This window comes from Trachemys scripta, chromosome 5 (assembly GCF_013100865.1).
Source record: "Trachemys scripta elegans isolate TJP31775 chromosome 5, CAS_Tse_1.0, whole genome shotgun sequence".
Taxonomy (NCBI): domain Eukaryota; kingdom Metazoa; phylum Chordata; order Testudines; family Emydidae; genus Trachemys; species Trachemys scripta.
The window spans coordinates 65673798-65700545 of NC_048302.1; the positions used below are offsets into that span (position 1 = coordinate 65673798).

Sequence of the window (26748 nt, forward strand, 5' to 3'; positions counted from 1 at the left end):
ACATCCCAAAGGTACCTCTTTACCTGGAACTCTCACCATCTTTCCAGTCACAAGTCTTTTCCTGTCTTTTCAGTGTCTCTTATATGTCTCACTTCCATTTCAGACTCAACTTGTCCAAAGCTGAGTTGCTTTCCACTCAAAAATAAATAAATAAATAAAAATCCCTCCCCCCCCCCCCCCCCCCCCACCTTCTATCACTGCTGGTGATTTCAGTATCCTCCTTGTTGTTCAAATTAATAAACTTGCCATCTTTAATTCCCTTCTCCCTTCCCCACATATACAAGCCCTTGCTGAGTTTTGTTGCTTCTTTCCGTAAATGGACTTTTTCTTTCCCTACTGTAACCATCTTCTCTGCTCTTCTTCTATGTCATTTCTCCCCTGCTGACTTCCGCCAGACCTGGGGAGTGCTCACCCCCCCCCGCTCTACCCCAGGCCCTGCCCCCACCCACCCCTTTCCCCTACGCCCACCCCGCCCCACCTCTTCCCTCACAGTTCTGCCCCCTCCCCTGAGCGTGCCCCGCCCCCCCACAGTGCCTCCTGCATGCCGTGAAACAGCTGATTGAGGCAGGCAGTAGGCTCTGGGAGGCAGGGGGAGGAGTTGCTCGGTGTGGCAGCAGGTGGGCAGGAGGTGCTGGCGGGGGAGGGGATGGGGTGCTGGCTGACAGTGGGTGCTAAGCACCCACTAAATTTTTTCTGTGAGTGCTCCAGGACTGGAGCACCCACGGAGTTGGTGCCTATGCTTCTCCCCTCTCAGTTGTGTTGAAAACTCTTACTGCTCAGACCACATCACTACTTTCACTAGCTCGTTTTTCTTCTGGATCGAGTTTAACCGTTTCATCCTTATCTTTAAGATTCAGCACACCTCTGGCCCAATCTCATCTTTCATATCCTCTCTAATTACTCTCATTAATTTTCCTATTTGTTTTGTGTTTGGGACATCTTCCCTCTCTCCCTAATCCAAGCACCACCATTTCCTTTAAATTCCACCTTAAAATTCACTTTTTTCATAAATGTGGATTCTTTTTGGTATCTAATTCTTGGAATTTCAGTGGGCTCTTCCGCTAGCTCCTAGGCCCACTCCAGCTGATTGTGCTCTGTCTGTGCAATGGGTTTTAAAATGAAACACACAAATACCTTTATTTTACTCTTCAGCTAAGCTAGAAATGTACCCAAGGGCATTGGATTGACAACCCAGCTACTTCATTTTGTTTTTGGTGAATGTGCACTGCCCTCATCAGCCTTTGGAATTCTGCCAGGCAGACTCAGCCCAACATGAGACAAAATGTCTTGCCTTAGTTACAGCAAAATTTGATATAAAACAGGATTTTATCACTTGTCATGACTTTGTTAAAATTTACAATGTCATATGCATCCTTAATTAGTGCTGTGTGTAAACTGGAGAGGTTACTGAAACGGTTAGAGCTATAAGTGTCCAATCCAGATGCTCATGTGCCTGTATTTTCCACCTCTAGTAAACTCTAGTAAACATCATGTTTTCTGTAGTGAGACATCCTCAAGAGAAGCTATTGATACATTTTGTTTTAAAAAAAAAACAGGAGTACTTGTGGCACCTTAGAGACTAACAAATTTATTAGAGCATAAGCTTTCGTGGACTACAGCCCACTTCTTCGGATGCATCCGAAGAAGTGGGCTGTAGTCCACGAAAGCAGCTTATGCTCTAATAAATTTGTTAGTCTCTAAGGTGCCACAAGTACTCCTGTTCTTTTTGCGGATACAGACTAACACGGCTGCTACTCTGAAACCTGTCATTTTGTTTTAATTCATTAATAAGTTGAAATGAAGCTGATCCTGTTTCTTAGATAAATAAGTCATATTATTCCTCTAGTATCAAAGAAGTATAATGCCTTTATCAATTATTGTGAATCATGCAAAGAAATTAGGGGGGGAACATCAAGCTAGTACCACTATGTTTTTATGCTTAGCAAGACCCTAGCTACTGTCTTTAATATAAAAATTAAAAGCTAATTTTATTCCATGAAAGAAGTATTTTTGTTTTTATCTAATAAAATGTTATTTTAATTGAAATTGCTTATATATGGCCTTTAAAAGAATGGACTCTGGTTCCACGCCACAATGTTTGGATTTGTGGTCCAGAAAGTTCTGGGATTTGATCATGTGTATTTCAGTGAAGAAACCAGATTAGGTTACAGATCTGATTGCCTAAAGATGTTACTGTGAGAAGAGCTTTACACTGAGAATTTCCTTTTACAAAAAGTTCAGTGCAAATTAACTTTGATTATTTTTGTCTCATATCAAAATTCTAACTTTTTTTTTTCAAAAACTTTTTCTGCCCTATTTTTCACCTCTTGTGCGCTACAGCAGGAAGAAATGCCAACTGTTGAAAAATACAGTTAAAATATTTAGGTGCTTTATATTTTAAGCAATCCATTTCTTTGCCCCAAATGGGTCAAATTTTAGTGAGCATTTTAATCCCATTATATTGAATTATAAAAGAGTCTCTTCCAACTAGAAATATTTTGAATTTTCATGACATTGTTTTGACATGTATGGTGCGTTAATTAAAATTTACATTTGCACTTATCTCATTTCGCCAATACTCATGTCTTCATCATAATTCAGTGATTCGGAGCCACATCAATTTCTTTCAGGCCATTTTCATCCATCCTCTTATGCCTGGGTAATGGGCATTCTTCTCCACATTTGTTGTCCAGCAACGAATAGAGATTTCACAATGTTAGCCACATTGAAAGCTATTGTATTAGTCTTTCTGTGATCTTCTGAACATTGAGAAAACGGGTTATGCATAGCTTTTAGAGTGCCTACAGAAGTGAGGCTTTAGAATTAATAAAATTAGCCTTGGTCAGTGAAAACTCCTGGATACCAAACACCTTTTTTATAGATAAGGCCACTTCAAATAATTTGAGCCTGCATTGAAGTTACTGTACTATTACAGACTTGTAAAGCTGTTGTTAGTTGTTTATATATCTTGCCATCGCCAGGACAAGTAATATATTTATTGATTATCCAAGTTCCTAATATGCTACATTTAGATTACTTTATACCATTCGTCCTTGGTCATAATTGTTGGCTTGTACATTCTAATACCCCAACAAAACAATAAGCAACAGACTAATTTGCTAAAGGACTAATCTGTTAAAATGACAAGTGGTTCAAAAATTAGTCCTTTATAATTAAGTTCTGTAAGAATTTCTTTGGAGTTCCCACACTAATTTTATTCCTGACATGAATAGTTTAGTGTTTTGGCATAGGGAGACACAGGCTTAGCAGTATTCTTGGGTCCATCCTCAGTTCTCTTTTTATGATGGACTAAAATTATGGAAGTCAAAGTCTTAGAATTTAGAATAAAATGAAGAACAAGTGCACTTAAACACTTTTGAAATACAAAAACAATTTACAGAGCTATTTTGCCATCCTGAAAGACACTGCCTATTCTTCCACCCTTACAGAAATTGCAGTCTTCGTGGTTGCAATGACACTAATATCACACAGCGGCTTTACTGTAGTGGGAAATATCAAGCTCCTTATCATATTTCTTGTTTAACAGTTATCATGGTTTATAACGTATTACAACTATAGACACTAAGGTTAAGTGTCTTTTCATTCCCTGATCTAATGCAGAGGAGATATGAGGTTGAAAAGTAGAATTGTTTTAGAAATTTTCAATATTAACAATAAGACTAAAATTGAGTGGCACCCCCAGGAAATTGCTTTATTCATACAATGACATATAGGGTGAGGCCTCTTTTAAAATAGTTGACCTAGGTATAAACCATTTAGAGTTAATGTCTGTTGCACCAAAATTTTCTCTCCAGTAAAGAAATCTGACCATTAGTTGGTCACAGCCATGCTGGAGATCCAGAATATATTCCTACAAAGGCCTTGGCTACACTGGCGCTGTATAGCGCTGCAACTTGCTGCACTCAGGGGTGTGAAAACGCACCCCCCCGAGCGCAGCGAGTGCAGCGCTGTAAAGCGCCAGTGTAATCAGCGCCTGCAGCGCTGCACGCTCGCTCGCAGCGCTGCAAGCTATTCCCCTCGGAGAGGTGGAGTACTTGCAGTGCTGCGAGAGAGCTCTCGTAGCGCTGGCGGCGCGACTACACTCGCGCTTCACAGTGCTGCCGCGGCAGCTCTGTTAATCCCCAAGTGTAGCCAAGGCCTCAGACTCTCATAACCATCACTGGGCTAGGGAGTAAATTCTGTGGAAACAACTCATCACTCTTTTATGAAGTAAATAATTCAACAGCCCTATTAGTTAATCAAAGAATGTAGCTGATGGGAGCTTTCAATAGATGGTCTCCTGAAGCTAGCTGGCACTTTCAGTGGAGATCAAGGAGTGAATGGCTATTCAGACTGAATGATTTGCTCACTTAGAGAATGGCCATTCCAGGTTAGGGATTAAGTGGATTGGAAGGGCAATGTGAGAAGCTTGTATTGTTGCAGCATGTTCTACACTGTCTTGTACCAGTTCTCTAGGTCAAAACACTTCAGATTCCTGTACTCTCAATCTGTCATTTTTCGTGATCACTGAATGGAATTGAAAACGTGTATTTCTCAATAGAGTATTCTTGTGTAAAATCTGGTACACTTCACTTAAAGGACGCCTTTTTAGCAAAAACATTTTTCTAATTCTATTTTGAGCAGTAATTTCTGTTGCTATGCTTCTTTTATCCTTGTTGCTATGATTTCGTGTGTTCCAGAATGCAGTTATTTAAACATAAAAAAGTCAAGTAAATTACATTATTGCTTAACTAGTGTATGGCCATCAGCTAGGCTATCACCTAAACCTTTTTGTACCTTTATAGTAATGGCATTAATACCTTTATGGTAATAGCCTAACATTCAGATAATTATTTTAAAGACTAACTTTCACCAGTTTTTGTACTCTTCATCTGCTGAGACTGATATTAAGAATGGAAGATACTGCTTAATCTTCAAATCTAGGATTTTTAAAAAAGGGTCTTCTATCAAAATGAAAAAAGGCAGAGGTATCAAAGCTGTGGTATTACCCATGATATTGGCAACATTTTCATTTTAGAAGAGGTGAGTCCAATAGGTGCAAGGAGTCCATTGATACTCCATATGATTGCTAAAGAGCAGTGTGGTTCAATTGATTTAATTCATGTTCTATACCAGGAATCTGCAACCGTTGTCATGTGGTCCATCAGGGAAATCTGCTGGCGGGCCGGTACAGTTTGTTACCTGCAGCATCCGCAGGTTTGGCCGATTGCAGTTCCCACTGGCTGTGGTTTGCCGTTCCAGGCCAATAGGGGCTGGGGGAAGCGGCGCAGGCTGAGGGATGTATGAGATATAGGAAAGGATAATGTATCCTTTTTTTGTATTTTCTGTGCAGCACGCCTCTCACCCACACATGCACGCTCTGTCAGCAACACTCGTGTAGATCTTTTTTCCTACATGCTTTGAGCAGTTAAATATTTTAAACATTGATATTAACTGTAATCATTGACATCTGAGTTAGCACCTATTGACATTAATAATTCAGCCCTCTGAGCAATTGTTTCATGTTCTCTGCAAATACAGTGGGACACCGCAATATCAGCTATAGTCATTTCACATTTTGAAGGTTTTCTTTATACATATAACAGCTAGAGCCTTCATTTTAAATGACAGTTGAAGCTCTGGGGAATAATTGAGGTTGGCCCTTGCCCACCTGATCTATTCTTTGGATCCCCAGCACGGAGTACACCCTGTAGTTTGAGAAGCATTAACATAGCATTCTCTTAAACTCTTAATGCAAATATATATAAAGCAAACTGTTATTAGTAAGAGGTTATGCTTCTGGAAGAACTGAAGTATGTTCTAGCATGTGAGGAGTCCTCTTCTGAAAAGTTTGCTGGGACGTGAGGTGGGGCTGGGGTGAGGGGAAGACCCTTTGTGTGAAGTCTCCTGAAGATCTACAAAATCTTAAATAAGCTCAATGCCTTCAATTTCTGAAATATTTTTTAAGATGCAACTACAGAATCATATAAAATAGCCATAAATGGTTGAAATCTATTAATGGTAGAACATGTATCTATGCTGTCCTGAACAGCAGATCACAGACGGAGGCAAATTTAGGGGACAGATAGTAATTTTCATAAACTAAGCAGCAGATGGGCTATGCTAGCCTCCAAACCGCTCTTCCCACAGAGATTCTGCAAATCAGTTTTCATCCAAGAGAACTTCAGTAGATCTTTACTAAATTAAATACTCATACAGAGAAGTAGTTAGTCAAATCATAAGCAAAAAAAATTCAAGTATCACAAAATCAAGGTCTAACATTATGTTTACAGTGAATGCATTATTAATACTTGATTGATTCCTGCATACAAATATTTGATGCATAATCTGTTTCTCGTGTAGATTTCACACACACAGTTTCTCATGGGAAGTGAGATTGCTGATGTCCATATTCCTAAGGACAGCAGGTCAGACATTACTACCTGTAGCTTCTGGCTGGTACAGGAACAGGAAAACTGCTGCCTCTGGATGTAGAATATGCAGGGCAAATCACAGTATCTGCAGCAGATAATGTGAGGAAGAGGCGGGAGCCTAGGGGCAGCTTCAGTTCCTCTTTGACCTTTCTTTTTTCATCCTTGTTCCCCGCTCCACTCCCTCCAGATTTGGCTTTTATGCTTCCAATCATTCAGCTGCTACCCCTCTGCATTCTGTTAGAAGTTTCTTGTTCTTCCCCTTCCTCTTGGTTCCTCTCTGGATCTGATCAACTTCAAATCTTCCCTGATTCTTAGGCAGCTCTTGAAGAATCCCAGTTGAATGGAATACTTCAGCGGGAGGCTATCCTCTTGAATATCGGCAGACGACCTGCCACTAGACCTGGGTGGAGAACAGCAATTCCGTTTTGCAGAGGATTTCAGATTTTGTTTTTGTTCTGGTTTGGAATAAAAACCCTAAAATTCTAAATTCTCAGAAACAGAAATTTGAAGAAAATTCATGTAAAAAAGAAACATTTAATTTTAAGAATTTCAAAATTTCCTGACAGCTGACAGGGAGCTAGAAGCCCTGGCTCTGTAGCAGTCCACCAAGCAGGCTGCTGAGGAGTTGGGACCTGTGGTTCCTCTAGCTCCTGGGCCAGCTGGCTCCTAGGCAGCTCAGAGAGCTGGGGAAGCTGGCAGGAAACTAGAGCAGTTTTTGAATGGAAATTCATTGAAATCAGCACATCTCTATGGAGCATTTCAATGTCAATAAATCAGCATTTTCAGATCAAACAACATTCCATTGGAAAATTTCTGGCTGTTCTATCTAGAATGAGGAATTTCTGGGAAACCTGAAAGAGTAGAAGATTGAGGTAAACCTTACCGTGAAATAGGTAAAACCAAAACACACACAAGTTGTGGTTTAATGCAGCAATGGTACAAGAGGTGCAGAATATCACCTTGAAGTAAGATCAGGACCACTAGTGTTGCCAGCTCTTGCAGCTGCATTGCCTGTTTTGTGATATTGGGTGTTTACAAAGCCCCAGATCCTGACATTAGAACATGAGAACTTCAGCTTTTATATTAAAAAATAAAAACAAAACAAAAAAATAAGGTGCTTTTCTAGCCCTTGTGGTTGTGGAGAGAAGCTTGAAAATGTGAACCCTAAGGGCTCAAAACCAGAAGGCAAATCAAAAGACCCCAACCTTTAATATTTTGTTTAAATCACAAATTTTAATCCAATCACATTTTTGGAATACGGATCATTAGTTTTTAATGGATGGGGTTGGAAATACTTGTTCACTTAATTTCAAATTAAGATTCTGCTGTCCCTCTTGTGGTTCTGTTAGTTAATGTGAAGCATACAGACTGTTTGGTTGTAGCAGTACACAAGAGGTTTTTTAAGCATTATATACTGTGTGAAGGCTGTTATGTATTCTACCTTCAACACTGTACCATCTTTAGATAAATTATTGTTGATGAGCTATTAAAAGTGATCCCGTTCAGTTACTGTGTTCTTCCCTATTTTGATTTCTCATTACAATAATTCATTTAGCTGCAATTTCACCTGTCTTCTGCTAACAGGATATGTATCAAATAGCTAACAAGATCTCCTTGGTAACCATCTAACTCTAAAGAGGCAGCAGATAACAGCTTAGCCTTTTTTGGTAACTAGAATTTATTCAGACATCCACCTGCTGTGCAGAAGTTCTCCTTTGTCACTAGTGCATCAGACTGCAGGTTCATACATTTTCTCTGCTACCAGTAGCACTCAAGAACCCGAATCCTTGTAGCTATTGACTATCTTGTGGGTTGTTTGTTCTCATTTTTCCTTTCTTCACTGTGCTTTTCATCTGCTCATTTTTGGCTTTATGCTTTATTTTGTGCCTAACCGCATGCTAACCCCTTTGCTTAAACAGTCTTCCACTTCTTCAAACCCCTGCTTTCTTTTTGTCCAGCTCCTTTCTAAAATCTGTTTCTTTCCTTGAGGTTCCTTCCTACATTGATTTTTCTCATAGATAACATTTCCTGAGTTCTTATCTTGTGTATCTTCTCTTTTGTTCCGATTGCAATCTCTTCTGAGCAAGGAACATGTCTCTTCCTATTCTGTAAAGTACTAAGTAAATCTATGGTATGGCATAACTCCAAATCACTTGTTAAAAAGGTGTTTACATGATTGATGGTTTACTGTTGATTATAGAATATATTGTGTATTTGAATTGCATGGATGCTTAAATATCTTGATTGGTTTTATTAGGGAAGGATAAACCAGGGCTTCTGTACCTAAACTTTCTTTAAGGATTGGATTAGATCAGTGGTTCTCAACCTAGTTACCATTGTGTTATGTGGTCCGCATCCAATGATACCTGTATGGCCCTGAGAATGTCACATGGGCCACAGCTGTGTGCTGATTGGGCCACGGGTTGAGAACCACTGGATTAGATTAATTTAAGGATAGTCACTTTTCCTGCTCTGCTTCCTTCCTCTCCCTTGAAATCCCAGTGCTTCTTGCCTACCTCTTTTATGTACATCTCCACAATTGGCTTATACCTCAGTTCATTCCATTGGCCTTGGCTGCCAACCCTTTTCATTCTCTAGGAAGTCTTAAGATTCTGTAAACTTTGAGCATATCCCTACATGGCTTAAAAAAGAGAACAGAAGAGGTGGGAAATTCCTCCATGCCCTTATTTTACTTAGAAGGTAAATCTATCAGTTTGCTTTCGAGCCTACTCCTAGATTTGCAGGTTAGATTTTCTTGGGAGCAGAAACTTTCACTGAAATATCTACTTGAATCCAAACAAGATATTTTGCAAGCGAAGGATCTGTTTCAAATCGCCTTGTCATGCTTACTGCTTTAAATGATACATATTATTCATACAGGGTAACTCATACAATTATTTTGGTTCATCTTATTTACTGGTTCTATGTGTGGAAAACATACACTTATTTCAATACTCATATACCTTACGGGATTCTAATTAACTGTATCAACTCAGGATAGGGACCTGGGCATCATTTTGGGCACCTCAAGTAAGACTTCTGCTCAAAGTGCAGGTGCGGTCAAGAAAGCAAACCGTGTTAGGCTACATATAGAAAAGGATGGAGAAAAATAGAGATAACATTGCAATGTTGTTATATAAATTAATGTTACTGCCCTGGCTGGAGTAACGTGTAACTGATTATCCCATCTCAGAAATCTATTGCAGAATTAGAGGAGGTTTAGAGAAGGGTGGTGAGAATGATAAGAGGAATGGAAACTCTGGTACAATGAGACATTGATTACCTTAGGGAAAGAATAAAAGGAGACATGAAAAAAGTATATAAAATAATGAATGGTATAGAGAAGGTAGATCAGGAATGTCTATTCTCCTTTTCTCCTATCACAAGAACTAGGGGACATTCAATGAAATGGAGAGATGGCAAATTCAGATGATGAAAGATAATACTTTTTACTCAACTTGTAATTAGATTGCAGAACTCATTGCCCCAGCATGTTGTTGAGGTGAAGAATGTAGGAAAATTCCAAGAGGGATTGGATGCTGTTATTGATGATAACTCTTAACTATAACAAGACTATCCAATGCTAAAGAGCATAGAAGGGAAGTAAAATCGCATGCTGATGGATTTAAACCAGTCTCTAACCATTGGGGATTAGGTGAGACGATCAAATGTGGGGAGTGGTGGGGTGAGGGGGGGAGTGGTGGGGTAAGGGGGGAAGTAGGAGAGCAGAGATTCTCACATCATCTTATTGTGAGGTTTCTTGAACCTCCCTGTGAAGCGTCTGGTGCTCCTACAGTCAGGAACACGATAGTGGACTAGATGTCTTGATTCAGTATGACATTTCCTATGTTTTGTGCTCACTTGTTAAAATCTGTTTAAATATTCATCAAAAGGTTTTAGCATAGGGAGTTACTGAAGACTTATGTATGCGCTTTACTGAAAAATCAGGCTTCTCAACCTAGAAATCTTCAGTATTCTTTATAACTCTTGGTCTTAAACATCTTTATCTGTGGTAATGTATGTCATGCATGAAGTACTATATCGTATAATACTGGAAAAGGCTTTAAAATATAACTTTGGTTTTAATCTGTTTTGTCTACTCCTGGCTGGTCTTTTTATTTTCTGTTACTTCAAATGAATTTTTAAATTCCTAACATTAAACTGTCTCTTGTCTGTTAGGCATAGGCAATGAAAAAAAATCCCAGTTAATAACCACGAGGCTACCTTTTATGCCTATTTATAAGCAACCATGTCACTTTCAAGACTCTAAACCAGTTCTTTCAACCCATTAGGTGAAGAATTCCACCTTTGCACTTTTTTACTCTAAAGGATATTTTTAAAATATCTATCAGCCCCCCAATCCATACAGAGGGACAAGGCACTTCGTACCAACCGCCACAGCTCATGGCATAGTCCAAACCCTCAGGGTGTAAATCCTGCAGGAGGGACACAGCTGATGCCTCTTTTGCTTAGGAAAGTGCTACATCCTGGATAAATACTCTGTGTGCCAAACTTTCCCAGGGTTTACAAGTCCAGGGACACATAGCTTAAGCTGCATCTGCTTAAGCAGTCCATGCATGTCACTTCAGACCCAGAGGTGACAGTTATGACCATAGTGAGGCTGAATAAACCAGTCAGTCAAGTACTTCCTTAAACTGAAGGCTTTTAGATGTAATATGCTGTAATTGTTAAAGTGAGAGGCAGGCGTCTATTACAAATAATAAATAATAAAATGTCTGGCTCTGCCACTGATTCACTGTAGACCTTGCTCAAGTCACTTACCTTCTTTGTGCCTCAGTACACAATCTGTAAAATGGTTATAAGAGTTGCTCCCGGGGTGGCTGTGATGCTTAATTTAATGTTTTTAAGAGTCTATAAATAGTCTGAAAGGAAATAAAGATGTGTAAAGTAATTCAATTATTTAAGCTTGCTGAAGTGCACTTCAAATGCAGGTCACTGGGGTCACTTCTAGAATGCTGACTGGGTAAAATTACTGTTAATGTTGAGGATTGTACTACAGGCTCTAAGTATGTAGCCAAACAATCTATAAATGCGTATTCATGTTGTATTTGAAGCATTGGTGTACACCTTCCAATATAAAAACTAGTGAAATATGAACAAGGGATCTTAAAATTCCCTACGGGCAAGTGGTGTGCTAACTTGACTTTCAAAGAATATCTTAAGTGAAAAAAATCTGTTTAATCACTATGAAAATTACTTCTAATGCAAGTTTTCAGTATCATTACTGTAAAACCTGAAAAGTTATTTTTGTGAAACTTTTGCATTTAACTTTAAAAATAACCTTTGCCTCTTTGAAAATGTATATAAAAGTTGCATGCTCTGCTTATGTGAAGGCAATGATCAAAACTTGAGGTGCTAGAGAATATTGTAAAATAAGGTATTGTTTATAGACTTAGCCACGTATGGTATGCTAAATCAATCTTGCTTTTCATGCTGTTGTTTTATTGCTGCTTATAAACTACGCTCAGTGGTGTATGCTAAAGAGAACTTTTTTCTAAACAGAACAGCATTTTTCCGATGTCATACTTAGTGAAGAATTCCTCAACCTTGGTGTAGAACAGGTGTGCAGTTTAATATCCAGTGACAAACTTACAATTGCATCAGAGGAAAAGGTAAGATGCATCTATCCTTTCTTCCTTTTGGATAGACAAAAAAAGTGTCCATTCTTCCCAGATTTTACATAATTTTTGGATGGATTTTTTTGTTAATCCCTCAGTAAAATGGTTCAATTTGTTACCCACACATAGTCTCTGCACTTAAGGAAGTTTTACAGAAATGCTGTCAAGTTGTTAAACCTTTAAATTAATCCCTTGACAGATTTGAGCTCTTAAGGATTCTAAGAATGCATTTAACCAGTTGACTAACAGTTAAAAGGTTAAAGCTCCCAGCTTTGGGGTAAACCAATCAATACATGTGTTAATGCAGCAACGTGTACATAGTAATTGGCTAACAAGGGGACATACAATACATTGGGATTTGCTTTAATGTAGCTGGGTGAAATTAGTGTTTTTGAAGAGTTTTTATATACCTGGTACCTTTTATGTAAGAGGTACCAAAGTGGACAGCTGTCAAGCTAGATTGGTCTTCAGATTTAGGAGATAAGTGTCCCAATTTAAAAAAAATAGAGTGGGGAAGGGCTGCAAAAAAGATTGCTAGCTAGCTGTGTATGACCAAAACATCTTTAAGGTATCTTTACGTTTTCCCATGCAGCCAGGTCCTGGTTCCATTGGAGTCAAAGGCAGAATTCCCCCTAATTTCAATGGGACCAACACTTAGCCCTTAACAAATACCTAACTAATTTGATTTACAAATATTTTCATTTTGAACATATACATACAATGTTCCCCCTCCCCCTTCTTAAAAATGTGCTTATCTCTCTAAGGAGAGCTGCGGCCATTCCATAAAATCTGTTCAAGAGGAGGCTGAATCCCCCTGTTCAGGCGCATTTAATGCATATAAGCATATTTTAACATAAGATGTACGGCCAAATGGTCACACATGCTTTATATAAACTAAAAAACATTTTAAAGTCCTTGTGAGCATAGGGGCACAGCCATCCTCTTAGAACTGATGCCATGTTGCTATTCCTATGGTATCGTGAAAGTCTAGTTCTCTCACACACAGAAGTGCTTGACTTTAATATATAAATGTCTGTCTCTAGAAAGACCGTTTTAATTCTCTGATTTTATAGAAACAATGAAGTATTGTGCAGTGGGAGAGAAATCACACTTGCGTTGCCCTAGTTGGTTGGTTATAGACTTTAGTGAGAGTCAAGTGTGATGACACCAGCAAAGACGCAAGGGAATTAGTTATGGATGGTAGTTATGCACTTCAGGACCTTAAGAAAAAGCAGTGTGGGGAAATAAGTTTACTTAGGCCTGGTCTACACTACGAGTTTAGGTCGAATTTAGCAGCGTTAATTCGAATTAAGCCTGGACACGTTCACACGACGAAGCCCTTTTTTTCGACTTAAAGGGCCCTTTAAACCGGTTTCTTTACTCCACCTCCGACGAGGGGATTAGCGCTAAAATCGGCCTTTGGGGGTCGGAATTGGGGTAGTGTGGATGGAATTCGACATTATTGGCCTCCGGGAGCTATCCCACAGTGCTTCATTGTGACCGCTCTGGACAGCACTCTCAACTCAGATGCACTGACCAGGTAGACAGGAAAAGCTCCGCGAACTTTTGAATTTCATTTCCTGTTTGCCCAGCGAGGAGAGCACAGGTGACCACGCAGAGCTCATCAGCACAGGTAACCATGGTGGAGTCCCAGGATCACAAAAGAGCTCCAGCATGGACCGAACGGGAGGTACGGGATCTGCTCACCATATGGGGAGATGTATCAGTGCTAGCTGAACTCCGTAGCAGTAAACAAAATGGCAAAATATTAGAAAAGGTGTCAAAGGCCATGAAGGACAGAGGCCATAACAGGGACACACAGCAGTGCCGCGTGAAAATTAAGGAGCTAAGGCAAGCCTACCACAAAGCCAGAGAGGCAAACGGAAGGTCCGGGGCAGAGCTGCAAACATGCCGCTTCTACGCGGAGCTGCATGCAATCCTAGGGGGTGCAGCCACCACTACCCTAATTGTGTGCTATGACTCCGTCAATGGAGAAACACGCAACAGGGAAGCGGGTTCGGGGTATGAGGAAGATGAGGATGAAGAAAACGTAGATAGCTCACAGCAGCAAGGAAGCGGAGAAACCGGTTTCCCCAACAGCCAGGATATGTTTATCACCCTGGACCTGGAACCAGTAACCCCCAAACTCACCCAAGGCGTGCTCCCAGACCCTGAGGGCACACAGGGGATCTCTGGTGAGTGTACCTTTGTAAATATTACACATGGTTTAAAAGCAAGCGTGTCTAATGATTAATGATTAATTTGCCCTGGCAATCGCGGCCAGTACAGCTACTGGAAAAGTCTGTTAACGTGTATGGGGATGGAGCGGAAATCCTCCAGGGACATCTCCAGAAAGCTCTCCTTCATGTACTCCCAAAGCCTTTGCAAAAGGTTTCTGGGGAGGGCTGCCTTATCCCGTCCGCCATGGTAGGACACTTTAGCACGCCAGGCCAGTAGCACATAGTCTGGAATCATTGCATAACAAAGCATGGCAGCGTATGGTCCCGGTGTTTGCTGGCATGCAGACAACATCTATTCCTTATCGCTCTTTGTTATCCTCAGGAGAGTGATATCATTCATGGTCACCTGGTTGAAATGGGGTGATTTTATTAAGGGGACATTCAGAGGTGCCCGTTCCTGCTTGGCTGAACAGAAATGTTCTCCGCTGTTAGCCACACAGTAGGGGGGAGGGGTGAAGTGCTCATCCCAGAGAATTGGGTGTGTGTGTGGGGGTAGTTGGGTTTGTGCTGCATGTTAACCCGGAAACCGCAGCCCCTCCTTTTACATTGCAAACCCATTTTAAATGGCCAACCAAGGGGGTGCTTGGTATGGGAAATGAGGGCGCTACTGTTTGAAACCATTCCCACATGTTATGAAGGTTAAAAAGCCAAAAGACTGTGGCTTACCATGGCTGCCTGCAAGCCGAAATCTGTTGCCTTGCACTGCATGAGTGATCTCTCACACCAAACCAGCAGGCCCTCAATATAAGAGGAAAAATGCGACCTTGTAACAAAAGCACATGTGCTGTGTAATATGAACAGCAAAATTTAACGTGAAAGAGTGTACCCATTGTTCTCTAAAATGTGTCTTTTTTAACCACCTCTCCCTTGTCCTCCACCAGCTGCAAATGTGTCTCCTTCACAGAGGCTAGCGAAGATTAGAAGGAGAAAACGGCGGACTCGGGATGATACGTTCTGGGAGCTCCAGATGTCCTCCCACACTGACAGAGCACAGCAGAATGCATGGAGGCAGTCAATGTCAGACTACAGAAAAGCACAATATGAATGAGAGGAGAGGTGGCGGGCTGAATCGTGGGATGAACAGAGCAAGTGGCAGGCTGAAGATGATAGGTGGCGTCAGCTTGCAGACAGAAGGCAAGAGTCGATGCTCCGGCTGCTGATATGCTCCAGCGTATGGTTGAGCTGCAGGAAAGGCAGCAGGAGCAGAGACCGCCGCTACAGCCCCTGTGTAACCAACAGCCCTCCTCCCCAAGTTCCATAGCCTCCTCACCCAGACGCCCACCCAGATGGTGGGGGGGGCCTCTGGCCACCCAGTCACTTCACCCCAGATGATTGCCCGAGCATCAGAACGCTGGCCTTCAATAAGAGTTAAAGTTTTAAACTGCAATGTGTCCTTTTCCTTCCCTCCTCCCCCACCCATCTCGGGCTACCTTGGCAATTATCCCCCTAGTTGTGTAATGAATTAATAAAGAAGGTATGAATGTGAAGTAACAATGACTTTATTGCTTCTGCAAGCGGTGCTCGAAGGGGGGAGGAGAGGGTGGGGTGGTTGGTTTACAGGGAAGTAGAGTGAACCGGGTGGGGGGGGTGGGGCGGAGGGTTCATCAAGGAGAAACAAACAGAAGTTTGACATCGTAGCCTGGCCAGTCACAAAATTCGTTTTCAAAGCTTCTCTGATGCTCACCGCGCCCTACTGTGCTCTTCTAACCGCCCTGATGTCTGGCTGCGCGTAATCAGCGGCCAGGCAATTTGCCTCAACCTCATACGCCGCCATAAATGTCTTCCCCCTTACTCTCACAGATATTGTGGAGCGCACAGCAAGCAGCAATAACAATGGGGATATTCTTTTCGCTGAGGTCTGAGCGAGTCAGTAAGCTGCGCCAGCACGCTTTTAAACGTCCAAATGCACATTCCACCACCATTCGGCACTTGCTGAGCCTATAGTTGAACAGGTCCTGACTACTATCCAGGCTGCCTGTGTATGGCTTCATGAGCCATGGCATTAAGGGGTAGGCTGGGTCCCCAAGGATCACGATAGGCATTCCAACATCCCCAACGGTTATTTTCTGGTCCGGGAAGAAAGTCCCTTCCTCCAGCTTTCGAAACAGACCAGAGTGCCTGAAGACGCGAGCATCATATACCTTTCCCGGCCATCCCCATTGATGTTGGTGAAACATCCCTTATGATCCACCAGGGCTTGCAGCAGCATTGAAAAGTACCCCTTGCCGTTTATGTACTCGGTGGCTTGGTGCTCCGGTGACAAGATAGGTATATGGGTTCCGTCTATCGCTCCACCACAGTTTGGGAATCCCATTGCAGCAAAGCCATCCACTATGGCCTGCACGTTTCCCAGAGTCACTACCCTTGATATCACCAGGTCTTTGATTGCCCTGGCAACTTGGATCACAGCAGCCCCCACAGTAGATTTACCCACTCCAAATTGATTCCCGACTGACCGGTAGCTGTCTGGCGTTGCAAGCTTCCACAGGGCTATCAGCACTCGCTTCTCAACTGTGAGGGCTGCTCTCACCCTGGTATTCTGGCGCTTCAGGGCAGGGGAAAGCAAGTCACAAAGTTCCATGGAAGTGCCCTTACGCATGCAAAAGTTTCGCAGCCACTGGGAATCGTCCCACACCTGCAGCACGATGCGGTCCCACCAGTCTGTGCTTGTTTCCCAGGCCCAGAATCGGCGTTCCACGGCATGAACCTGCCCCAGTAACACCATGATTTGCACATTGCTGGGGCCCGTACTTTGTGAGAGGTCTATGTCCATGTCAATTTCCTCATCACTCTCGTCGCTGAGCTGCAATCGCCTCATCGGCTGGTCTTGGTTTTGCTTTGGCATGTCCTGGCTCTGCATATACTCCAAGACAAGGCGCGTGGTGTTCATAGTGCTCATAATTGCTGCGGTGATCTGAGCGGGCTCCATGATCCCAGTGCTATGGCGTCTGGTCTGAAAAAAGGCGCGAAACTATTGTCTGACGGAGGGAGGTAGGGGCGAGTGACGACATGGCGTACAGTTACAGGGAATTAAAATCAACAAAGGTGGCTGTGCATCGGGGAGAAACACAAACAACTCACACAGAATGCCCCCCCCCCCAAAGATTGAACTCAAAACCCTGGGTTTAGCAGGCCGTTGATTTCACGGAGGGAGGGGGAAGTAAATGAATACAGAACAAATCTATTTTTTACATCTTAAGCTGGCAGCCGACGGTGCAGCATGACTGATAGCCCTCGGCATCTTCTGGGTGCTTGGCAGAAAATACTGGGCGCTTAGCAGAAAATAGTGTACTACAACTGATAGCCTCCATCATCATTGGGAAGGCAGCAGAATATGACTGGGGGACATACGGAGTTTCAGCCATCATCTGATCGAACCAATCGTAATACACCATCTACTGCCAAAAGGCAAGGGACTGCTGCTGTGTTGCAATGCAGCCCCACGTCTGCCAGCACCCAGATCACTGATGAAGGCTACCAGTCATACTGCACTGTTTACTGCCAAAAGGCAATTAGCTGCTGATGTATAGCAATGCAGTACCACGTCTGCCGGCACCCAGATGACATATGGTGATGGTGAGCTGAGCTGAGCGGGCTCCATGCTTGGCGTGGTATGTTGTCTGCACAGGTAACCCAGGTAAAAAGGCGCGAATCGATTGTCTGCCGTTGCTCTGACGGAGGGGGAGTGGCCTGACGACATGTACCCCCCGAGACACTGTTTTGCATCATTCAGGCATTGGGATCTCAACCCAGAATTCCAATGGGCGGCGGAGACTGCGGGAACTGTGGGATAGCTACCCATAGTGCAATGCTCCGGAAGTCGACGCTAGCCTCGGTACTGTGGACGCAGTCCGCTGACTTAATGCACTTAGAGCATTTTATGTGGGGACACACACAATCGGCTGTATACAACTGATTTCTATAAAACCAGCTTCTATAAATTCGACCTAATTTCGTAGTGTAGACATACCCTTAGATGCAGGCTTTTATTGAGTTTACAGCACTAACTAAATTAGTTCCTATTGGAAAAGTTCATATTAGATTTGTTGACAGCTTTCATAATAGTGAGAGTAATTTGACAATGTCCTAATCTACTGGGAGTTCTCATTGAGGAACCAGTAGAGAATGTATTCAAAAAGAGATTGGCTCACATACCCAGGGGAGATATTATATAGGATAACTATGTTGAAAGGATTGGAGTGGCCAATTTATGTGGCCTCCTATTTTTATGCTTTGAAAACTTTAGTCTAAGTGAAAATTGGCTTTGGGGTCACACTTGTACTTTCATACTGATGAATTTGTAAAACAGGTGGGGACTCATGGCATGTATTTGTTTTCTACAAGGTTTTTGAAGCAGTGATAGCATGGGTAAATCATGACAAAGATGTGAGGCAGGAGCTAATGGCACGCTTGATGGAACATGTTCGGCTGCCTTTGCTTTCCCGAGAATATTTAGTTCAGGTAAGCAAAAAGAAGAAGAATTCTAGCAAGAATTTACACACACTGGTTTTACTATGATCCTGACTGTCAGCAGCCAGATTTACATCCGAGTAATTTAATTATGTTTTAGTCTAATTGTAATGCTATACAAAGTTTCAAATGAATGCTTCCTTAATACATATTGTAAATAAGGGATTATTAATCTGACTTTAGATTTTGACTTCCTTTTGTAATGTAATCCCTTAAATAGCACATTTTTTGTTAGTGATTCTTTTCATGATTTTAATGGTTAAAAGTTAATGTTTTATATTTTAGTACATGGTAGCTAATGTTCTATCATTTTTAAATACACCTCTACCCCGACAGAACGCGACCCGATATAACACGAATTCGGATATAACGTGGTAAAGCAGCGGGGAGCCCCAGGCCCTTTAAAGCACGACCCGAGCCCCTCTACTTTACCGCGTTGTATCCGAATTCGTGTGGAGCCCCAGGGCTCCGGCAGCCAGGCTCAGGCAGTGATTTAAAGGGCCAGAGGCTCTGGCTGCTGCAGGGAGCCCCAGGCCCTTTAAATCCCCACCCGAGCCCCGCTGCCAGAGCTCCGGCGGTGATTTAAAGGGCCCGGGGCTCCCCGCAGCGGCTGGAGCTCCGGGCCCTTTAAATCACTGCCGGGGAAGCCAGTCCAGTCCGGCACGGTGTACCGGTTCTTGCCAGTACACCGTACCGGACTGAGCCCGATATAACATGGTCTCACCTATAAGGCGGTGGGATTTTTTGGCTTCAGAGGACCACATTATATCAGGGTAGAGGTGTATGTAGAATTCAGTGACAAGGGAAGTCTATTTTATGTAGTTTAGATATACCACAGTTTTGCCAATTTTGTAAGGTTATCACTTTGAACATAAGGCTTGATTAATGTCAGGATGCTTATCACAGATAATTGGCATCTTGGTCAACTAAAAATTATTTATGTTGGAAATATAATCTTTGGTGGTCTAAATTTTTTCACTCTGTTTCTTGCTATTTTTCTGTATTGAGTTTCTGTTTAACGGGATCCTCTTGTTCAAATAGTTTATTTTATCTGAGCCTCTCACATTGTAATTTGGAAAAAACTAGAAATCTGCTTGACCATCAAGAAAACGACTAAAACCACTTGCCATTGCCTAAAATTATATCTTCCATTTAATAATTAGAAGGGTCTGTATTCTCCCATTTTTTCCCTAGGGACTTGGCATATCAACATCATGGTAAAAAGAACAGGAGTACTTGTGTCACCTTAGAGACTAACAAATTTATTAGAGCATAAGCTTTCGTGGGCTACAGCCCACTTCTTCGGATGCATATAGAATGGAACATATATTGAGGAGATATATATACACACATACAGAGAGCATGAACAGGTGGGAGTTGTCTTACCAACTCTGAGAGGCCAATTAAGTAAAAGAAAAAAAAACTTTTGAAGTGATAATCAAGATAGCCCAGTACAGACAGTTTGATAAGAAGTGTGAGAATACTTACAAGGGGAGATGGATTCAATGTTTGTAATGGCTCAGCCATTCCCAGTCCTTCTTCCATCCTAAATTGATTGTATCTAGTTTGCATATCAATTCCAGCTCAGCAGTCTCTCGTTGGAGTCTGTTTTTGAAGTTTTTCTGTTGTAAGATAGCCACCTGCAGGTCTGTCATTGAATGACCAGACGACATCATGGTGTTTCCAGCCTTTAACTGGCTGGGATATGATCTACTAATTCCGTACTTTATTTTTTCCCTGTAATGTAGGTTTATTTCACTTCAAATTGTAATTTGTGTTTTACTTTAAAATGCGGAGACCTTGTCAAACTTTCATTAATGCACAGAGGGTTGAAGAGGAGACACTGGTAAAGAACAGCAGTGCATGTAAAGATTACCTCATTGAAGCTATGAAGTATCACTTACTGCCAACTGAGCAACGAGCATTGATGAAAAGTACTCGAACCAGACTGAGAACACCTGTAAGCCTTCCAAAGGTAAGACCTCAAACTTCTAACTTGCTGCCTTCTTCAATATTCAGTTTTGTCTAAAGTTTGGGATGAAAGTATAACACTGGATTGGGCTGTACCTGTGGTTCTCCTTTACACAGTCTTCCTACTAGAATTGTTCACCATTGAGACGGGTGCAACATGGTAACAGCTTAGATCCTAAACTGACTGACAGAAACTTATTATGGAGTATAAAACTCATAAATGTCTCTGTTTTGGCTCTTCAAGGAAAATATGTTATAGAACTGTACTGTTTTGAGCCCACAAAAGTTATGGTGCTGCTGTAGCATCTTAAGAACTGAAGTTATGGGTCTGGGATGGGGGTGGGGAATGTAAGCCTGGATAAAATTATGTGGTCGTGTCTAATTCTGGAGTATTTTAAATAATCTCATTTGTTTTCAACTAACAATACTTGTGTTAAATACCTAGGCTCCTCTCCTCTTTCACCCAAATACAGAAGAAGTTTGATCACAGTACTATTATTCCAACTCAGCAGTGGCAGAATAGGAGCTAGATGTCAATGCCATTCCTCTGACTTCTGCATATTCAGTGAAGCTTTGCAACTAGTCTTCCCTCAAGAGGACCAAATCAAAGGCTAGATTCTGCTCTCAGGTGCACATTCACAATCCTCACTGACTTCATCTAGAAGCTGGATTCTCACACTTGAGGGCAGAATCCCCCCTCAAAAGTTCCCAGAGTATCTTTATCTTCAGCTTCTTGCAGAATGTGCTTACCACAACTGAAAGTGATGGGTGGGTGGGAGGAAGAAAAAGAGATGGGGCTCTTTCCAGAGTCCTGACCGCATTTGGCTTATGAGGGAGGGAAAAAGGGGTCATACCTAATTGGAGCCTCGAGGGGAACAGGAAAGTGGCCAGACCAGGGGGGAGCACTGACCCACCATGTGCAGTGGAGGGAGGGAAGATATTTATACCCCATGCATTCTGGAAGGAACTCTCCCATCAGTCACTGATCCACATCATTTACCCTCCCACACATGGGGGATCAGAGTCTAACCAGATTTTTATGATCTGCTGTTGACATTGCACTAGTAAACTTTTTTTCTTTTGGGATTGGTAAGGAATTTTGCCCTCACTGCCAGATTGGCCAATGCAGGGTGGATTTTTGTTACCTTCCCTGCAGCATGTCTGGTGGGGTAGGTAAGGTTAGGTCAGGATGTTTGCAACTTAGTATATAGCAGGTGTCCTGTGCAGGATTTGTTACAGAGGGGCTCTGAACAGGGTTCAAAAAAGAGCTAGAAAAATTCATGGAGGATAGGTCCATCAATGGCTATTAGCCAGGATGGGCAGGGATGGTGTCCTTAGCCTCTGTTTGCCAGAACCTGGGAATGGGTGACAGGGGATGGATCACTTGATGATTACCTGTTCTGTTCATTCCCTCTGGGGCACCTGGCATTGGCCACTGTTGGAAGACAGGATACTGGGTTAGATGGACCTTTGGTCTGACCCAGTATGGCCGTTCTTATGTTCTTATTCACTGATAATCAGGAGTTGGAAGTGGATTTAGAGGAAGGCACCACCTAAGGAAACGGAAAAGGGAGATTGTGGCTCCTAATTCCTGGTATAATGGGGAGGCAGCTCCACCTTTTTCTCCCCCCCCCCACCCACACTTAACCTTCATAGGAGAGAAGCATGGCAAGGTCCCAGCAATAAGTTTGGAACCAGCTTGGAAAGGGGAATGGCTGACAGCCGACCTCCAAAATAGTTGGAAATTATCAAGGAAAGAATGATGACCCGCACTGTGTGATTTATCTCCAGATATATTAAGTGACTAAAGTTGTGGCCTGCTTAAACTACATCCATTGCATCTTATCTTTATTCCTGTGTGGCCAGGGCAATTTGAATCTTTCCCATACAGCATGTATAACAAAGCCTGAATTCCTTTCTGTTTTGCCTCAAATACTGCCTTTGCTGGAAAGATCACAAATTGCATGTTTCAGAAATCTTTTTATTTTTTCTTAACTTGTAAGATATTAGGCATATATTTGGATGAAACATCTTTTGATTATTGGCTGTACAGAAAAATATTTTTCTTTAGCACTTTAAAGCCTTTCAAATATTCCCATATGTGCAAATAAACAGTAAATGTCGTTGATCCCCTTGCAGTTGATGGTGGTGGTTGGAGGACAAGCACCAAAGGCCATCCGTAGCGTGGAATGCTATGACTTTAAAGAAGAGCGCTGGCATCAGGTAGCTGAATTGCCTTCTAGAAGATGTAGAGCAGGTATGTGACATGTAACCTAAGGGCTCTGTCTAAAGCAATATTTGAAACCATGCTTATTCTTTCTTTACTACTTATTCTACATGCCCTGAGAAGTGCTTCATTTCAATGGGAGCTGCAAGTGCTCATTGCCTCTAAAATTCAGGCCACTTACTTAAATTACTTTTTAAATACGGATTTAGATGCCTAACTTTAGATCACCCAAGTTTGAACATTTGGTCTTTGTCTCTTTGTGCTTCAGTTCCCAAGCTGTAAAATAGAATTTGCAATGATACTGAGGATAAATCCATTAATGTATACGAGATGTTCAGATACTACAGTGATGAGCATCTTTGTTTTATGTTTAAAGAATATGGAGAGAACCATTAGGTAAAAATATTGTTTAAAATGGCATTGAATGTAATACACGTGAGGAGCTGTAAGCAGAGATAAATCCAGCCTGCAGAACATTTTTGCATTAATGTCATGTAAAATTTAACACTTAAACTGAATAAATTGTCACTAAAAACCCGGTAATATAATGCAATCTATATTATAAATTGTTACTTATTAAACACTGATGTGCTGAGCACAAAAGAAAGTCAGTGGTAAGGGAAAGTAAACTCTTGTTTTTTCAAGGCATGGTGTACATGGGTGGACTGGTTTTTGCTGTCGGTGGTTTCAACGGCTCTTTAAGAGTTCGCACAGTCGATTCCTATGATCCAGTGAAGGACCAGTGGACCAGTGTTGCTAATATGCAAGATAGGAGAAGCACCTTGGGAGCTGCTGTATTAAATGGGCTCTTATATGCTGTAGGAGGATTTGATGGGAGTACAGGTATTTTATCTTTAAATACTACTGTGTTGGTTATTACAGTTTTAGCTACTATTGAAATAATCCTGTCAGATTTACTTATGCATCTCGATATTGTTCCTGGCATTTCAAATGAAAAAGACCAGGAAAGCCAACCAGCCTTTTGTGTAGTTGAACATTCACAAACCATGTACTAAGTGGGAGCAAAGATCTGCACCCCCACTTGCTAGAGTGCAGGTTCAAAAGGACTCAACAGCATCTGAGCCACTGGAGAGGCAAATTTCCTCCTCACTGTCCTACAGTACTCTGACAACTCCCTCATGAAAAATCTGAGCCTAGGAGCCCCCTTCCTGTGTGCACGTAGAATAGATTCGCTGTATGTTTTCTGTAATGTAAATATGCACACTTATTCCTAACTCTTAGTGACGTATGAAGTGTGTGTGCGCACATGCAAGCGATGTGCACATGTATGTATGTATGTATATACATGTAAGTGTTGATGAGCAGAAGACTGTACCATATAGCTCATCATTTAAAAAAAGAAAGGGAGAAATGTTTCTGACTCCTTACAAAGACTTCATTCACCACTCCTTCTCCAAACATCACAGTATGTTGTGGGCTATCCAAATGATACTTCCCAGGCCACATGTATAGCCATTAATTGTTCTTAGAAAAAAACCTGACTGCAAATCTTAGCACAGAGAATTTCTAAAGACTGGATACTGTGAAGATGTCAATCACAGATTTGTTCTGTTTAAACAGGTTTATCATCCGTAGAAGCTTATAATATGAAGACTAATGAATGGTATCATGTAGCTCCAATGAACACAAGAAGGAGTAGTGTTGGTGTAGGTGTTGTTGGAGGTAAGTTTTTATGTCATCTGATAATGTTAGTTGTCTGCCTATGTCACTATCTGTACATTTTGTAAGATTTTTTTTCTTAAATACTACATGTACAATAAATATATAGAATGGAAGGGTTTTTGCATAGCAGTCTAGTAGGGATGGCAAACATCCAAATGTCCTTGTTATTAACTGAGAATAAGACAAGTACAGTTCTGAAAGTTTCTGCCTTTTCTCTCTGCTAGTGTTCAAAAATCGGGGTAGGGAATGGGACATTCTCAACTAAAAGGATAGATTAGTGGCACATTCAGTCAGTGACAAAGTAGAGAGAACCTTATGTCTGCAAGTAGGGAAAAAGTTAGCACAACCATCTATGCTATTTTCTGCTACATTGGGGAGCAGACTTTAAACTTTGTTTATATTCTTTCAAAATTCCTCTGTGAACATCATTATTCAGCTCGTGTGGACAGGGCATAACTGTTCTAATTTGCTTTTTAAAAGCCATCTGAGAATAGGAAATATTTTGGTCATTGGACTAGGAGATTAGTTTATTACCCCATCTTAGATGGCCTTTAAGAAACATGTAGATGATTATATCCATCCACTATCACTGGCACATCTTTTAGTAGAAACTGCTTTTGTTATGGTTTATTTTTATTTAAAACAAAATATTAGAATACATTTTTAAAATAGTGTACTCAGATTTGTACCCTGTCTATTGAGGAATTAATAAGGATACAACCCAGAAGTGGAGGGCTGTCCAGAAGCTCTATGCTTTGAAGCTGATAAAAAGGTACTGTGGGCCACGTTTTCAAAGAGACTTGAATTCAGCCTCCGGTTGTGTGCTCTCACACCAGCTTCTTTGTGTACTCTCATTTGGACATGTCAAACCATTGTTGTGTACACAAGTGATAGTACTTAAACTTGCCTTTAGAGAAGTGTGCACAAAGTAATGTGGAAACCATCTATTAAATAGTTGGCCTAGTACACCTAAAGCAAACTGAAAAATTTCCATAAATTTATAATTCAGTGTTTCCAAACAAAGCTAGCAAAGTTTGATGCAAAAAGATAGTCATCTCTCTGATGGATCTTCATTGATGTAACACAGCAATTTGAGCTACTCTGTTAGAGGTGTGGTTTTAATTGTATGGGAGCTGTGACGGGTTGGGTCACAGAAACCCTGTTGGGACTGCCACATGATGTGCTGAGACTACATCTGACCCTGTTTTCCCTGGCAGCTTGGGACTTCAGAACCCTGCTTTGTTGAGCCAGACAGGCCAGTCTGCTCCAACACAGATCCAGGGACTGAACCACACCCCCCAAAACTGCAGACTTAACTGAAAACTGCTTAGAAAGTGCTCCTGTCTCTAGCATCCAGATACCCAGTTCCCAATGGGATCCAAACCCTAAATAAATCCGTTTTTACTCTGTATAAAGCTTGTACAGGGTAAACTCATAAATTGTCCACCCTCTATAACACTGATAGAGAGAGATGCACAGCTGTTTGCTACTCCAGGAATTACTTACTTACTCTGGGTTAATTTGTAAGCAAAAAGTGATTTTATTAAATATAAAAAGTAGGATTTAAGTGGTTCCAAGTAATAACAGACAGAACAAAGTAAGTTACCAAGCAAAATAAAATAAAACACACAAGTATAAGCCTAATACAGTAGGAAACTGAATACAGATAAAATCTCACCCTCGGAGATGTTCCAATAAGCTTCTTTCACAGACTGGATTCCTTCCTAGTCTGGGCCCAATCCTTTCCCCTGGTACAGTTCTTGTTAGCTCAGGTGGTAGCTAGATTTCTCCTGACTGCCACCTGTTTTGTTCTGTTCCACCCCCTTTTATAGCTTTGGCACAAGGTGGGAATCTTTTGTCTCTGGGTCCCCACCCCCTCCTTCTTAATGGAAAAGCACCAGGTTTAAGATGGATTCCAGTACCAGGTGACATGGTCACATGTCCTGTGAGACCCTAAGCCTTCATTCTTCCTGGCCTGACTTGCAGGAAAGCTTGCAAGTAAATGGAACCATCTACAGTCAATTTTCCTGGTTAATGGGAGCCATCAAGATTCCAAACCACCATTAATGGCCCACACTTTGCAT

At 41.7% G+C, this 26748-nt stretch overlaps 1 protein-coding gene across 3 annotated transcripts in view; it reads left to right on the forward strand.

The window, feature by feature from the left end:
- Nucleotides 1-26748, forward strand: part of KLHL2 (kelch like family member 2) — a 126002-nt gene that overhangs the window by 73290 nt on the left and 25964 nt on the right. For all 3 annotated transcript variants that reach the window (XM_034771925.1, XM_034771927.1, XM_034771926.1), the window contains 6 exons: nt 11958-12067; nt 18658-18774; nt 20609-20758; nt 22894-23011; nt 23627-23824; nt 24563-24664. In XM_034771925.1, the coding sequence (XP_034627816.1) occupies nt 11958-12067; nt 18658-18774; nt 20609-20758; nt 22894-23011; nt 23627-23824; nt 24563-24664 (795 nt within the window). The remainder of the gene's footprint in view (nt 1-11957; nt 12068-18657; nt 18775-20608; nt 20759-22893; nt 23012-23626; nt 23825-24562; nt 24665-26748) is intronic.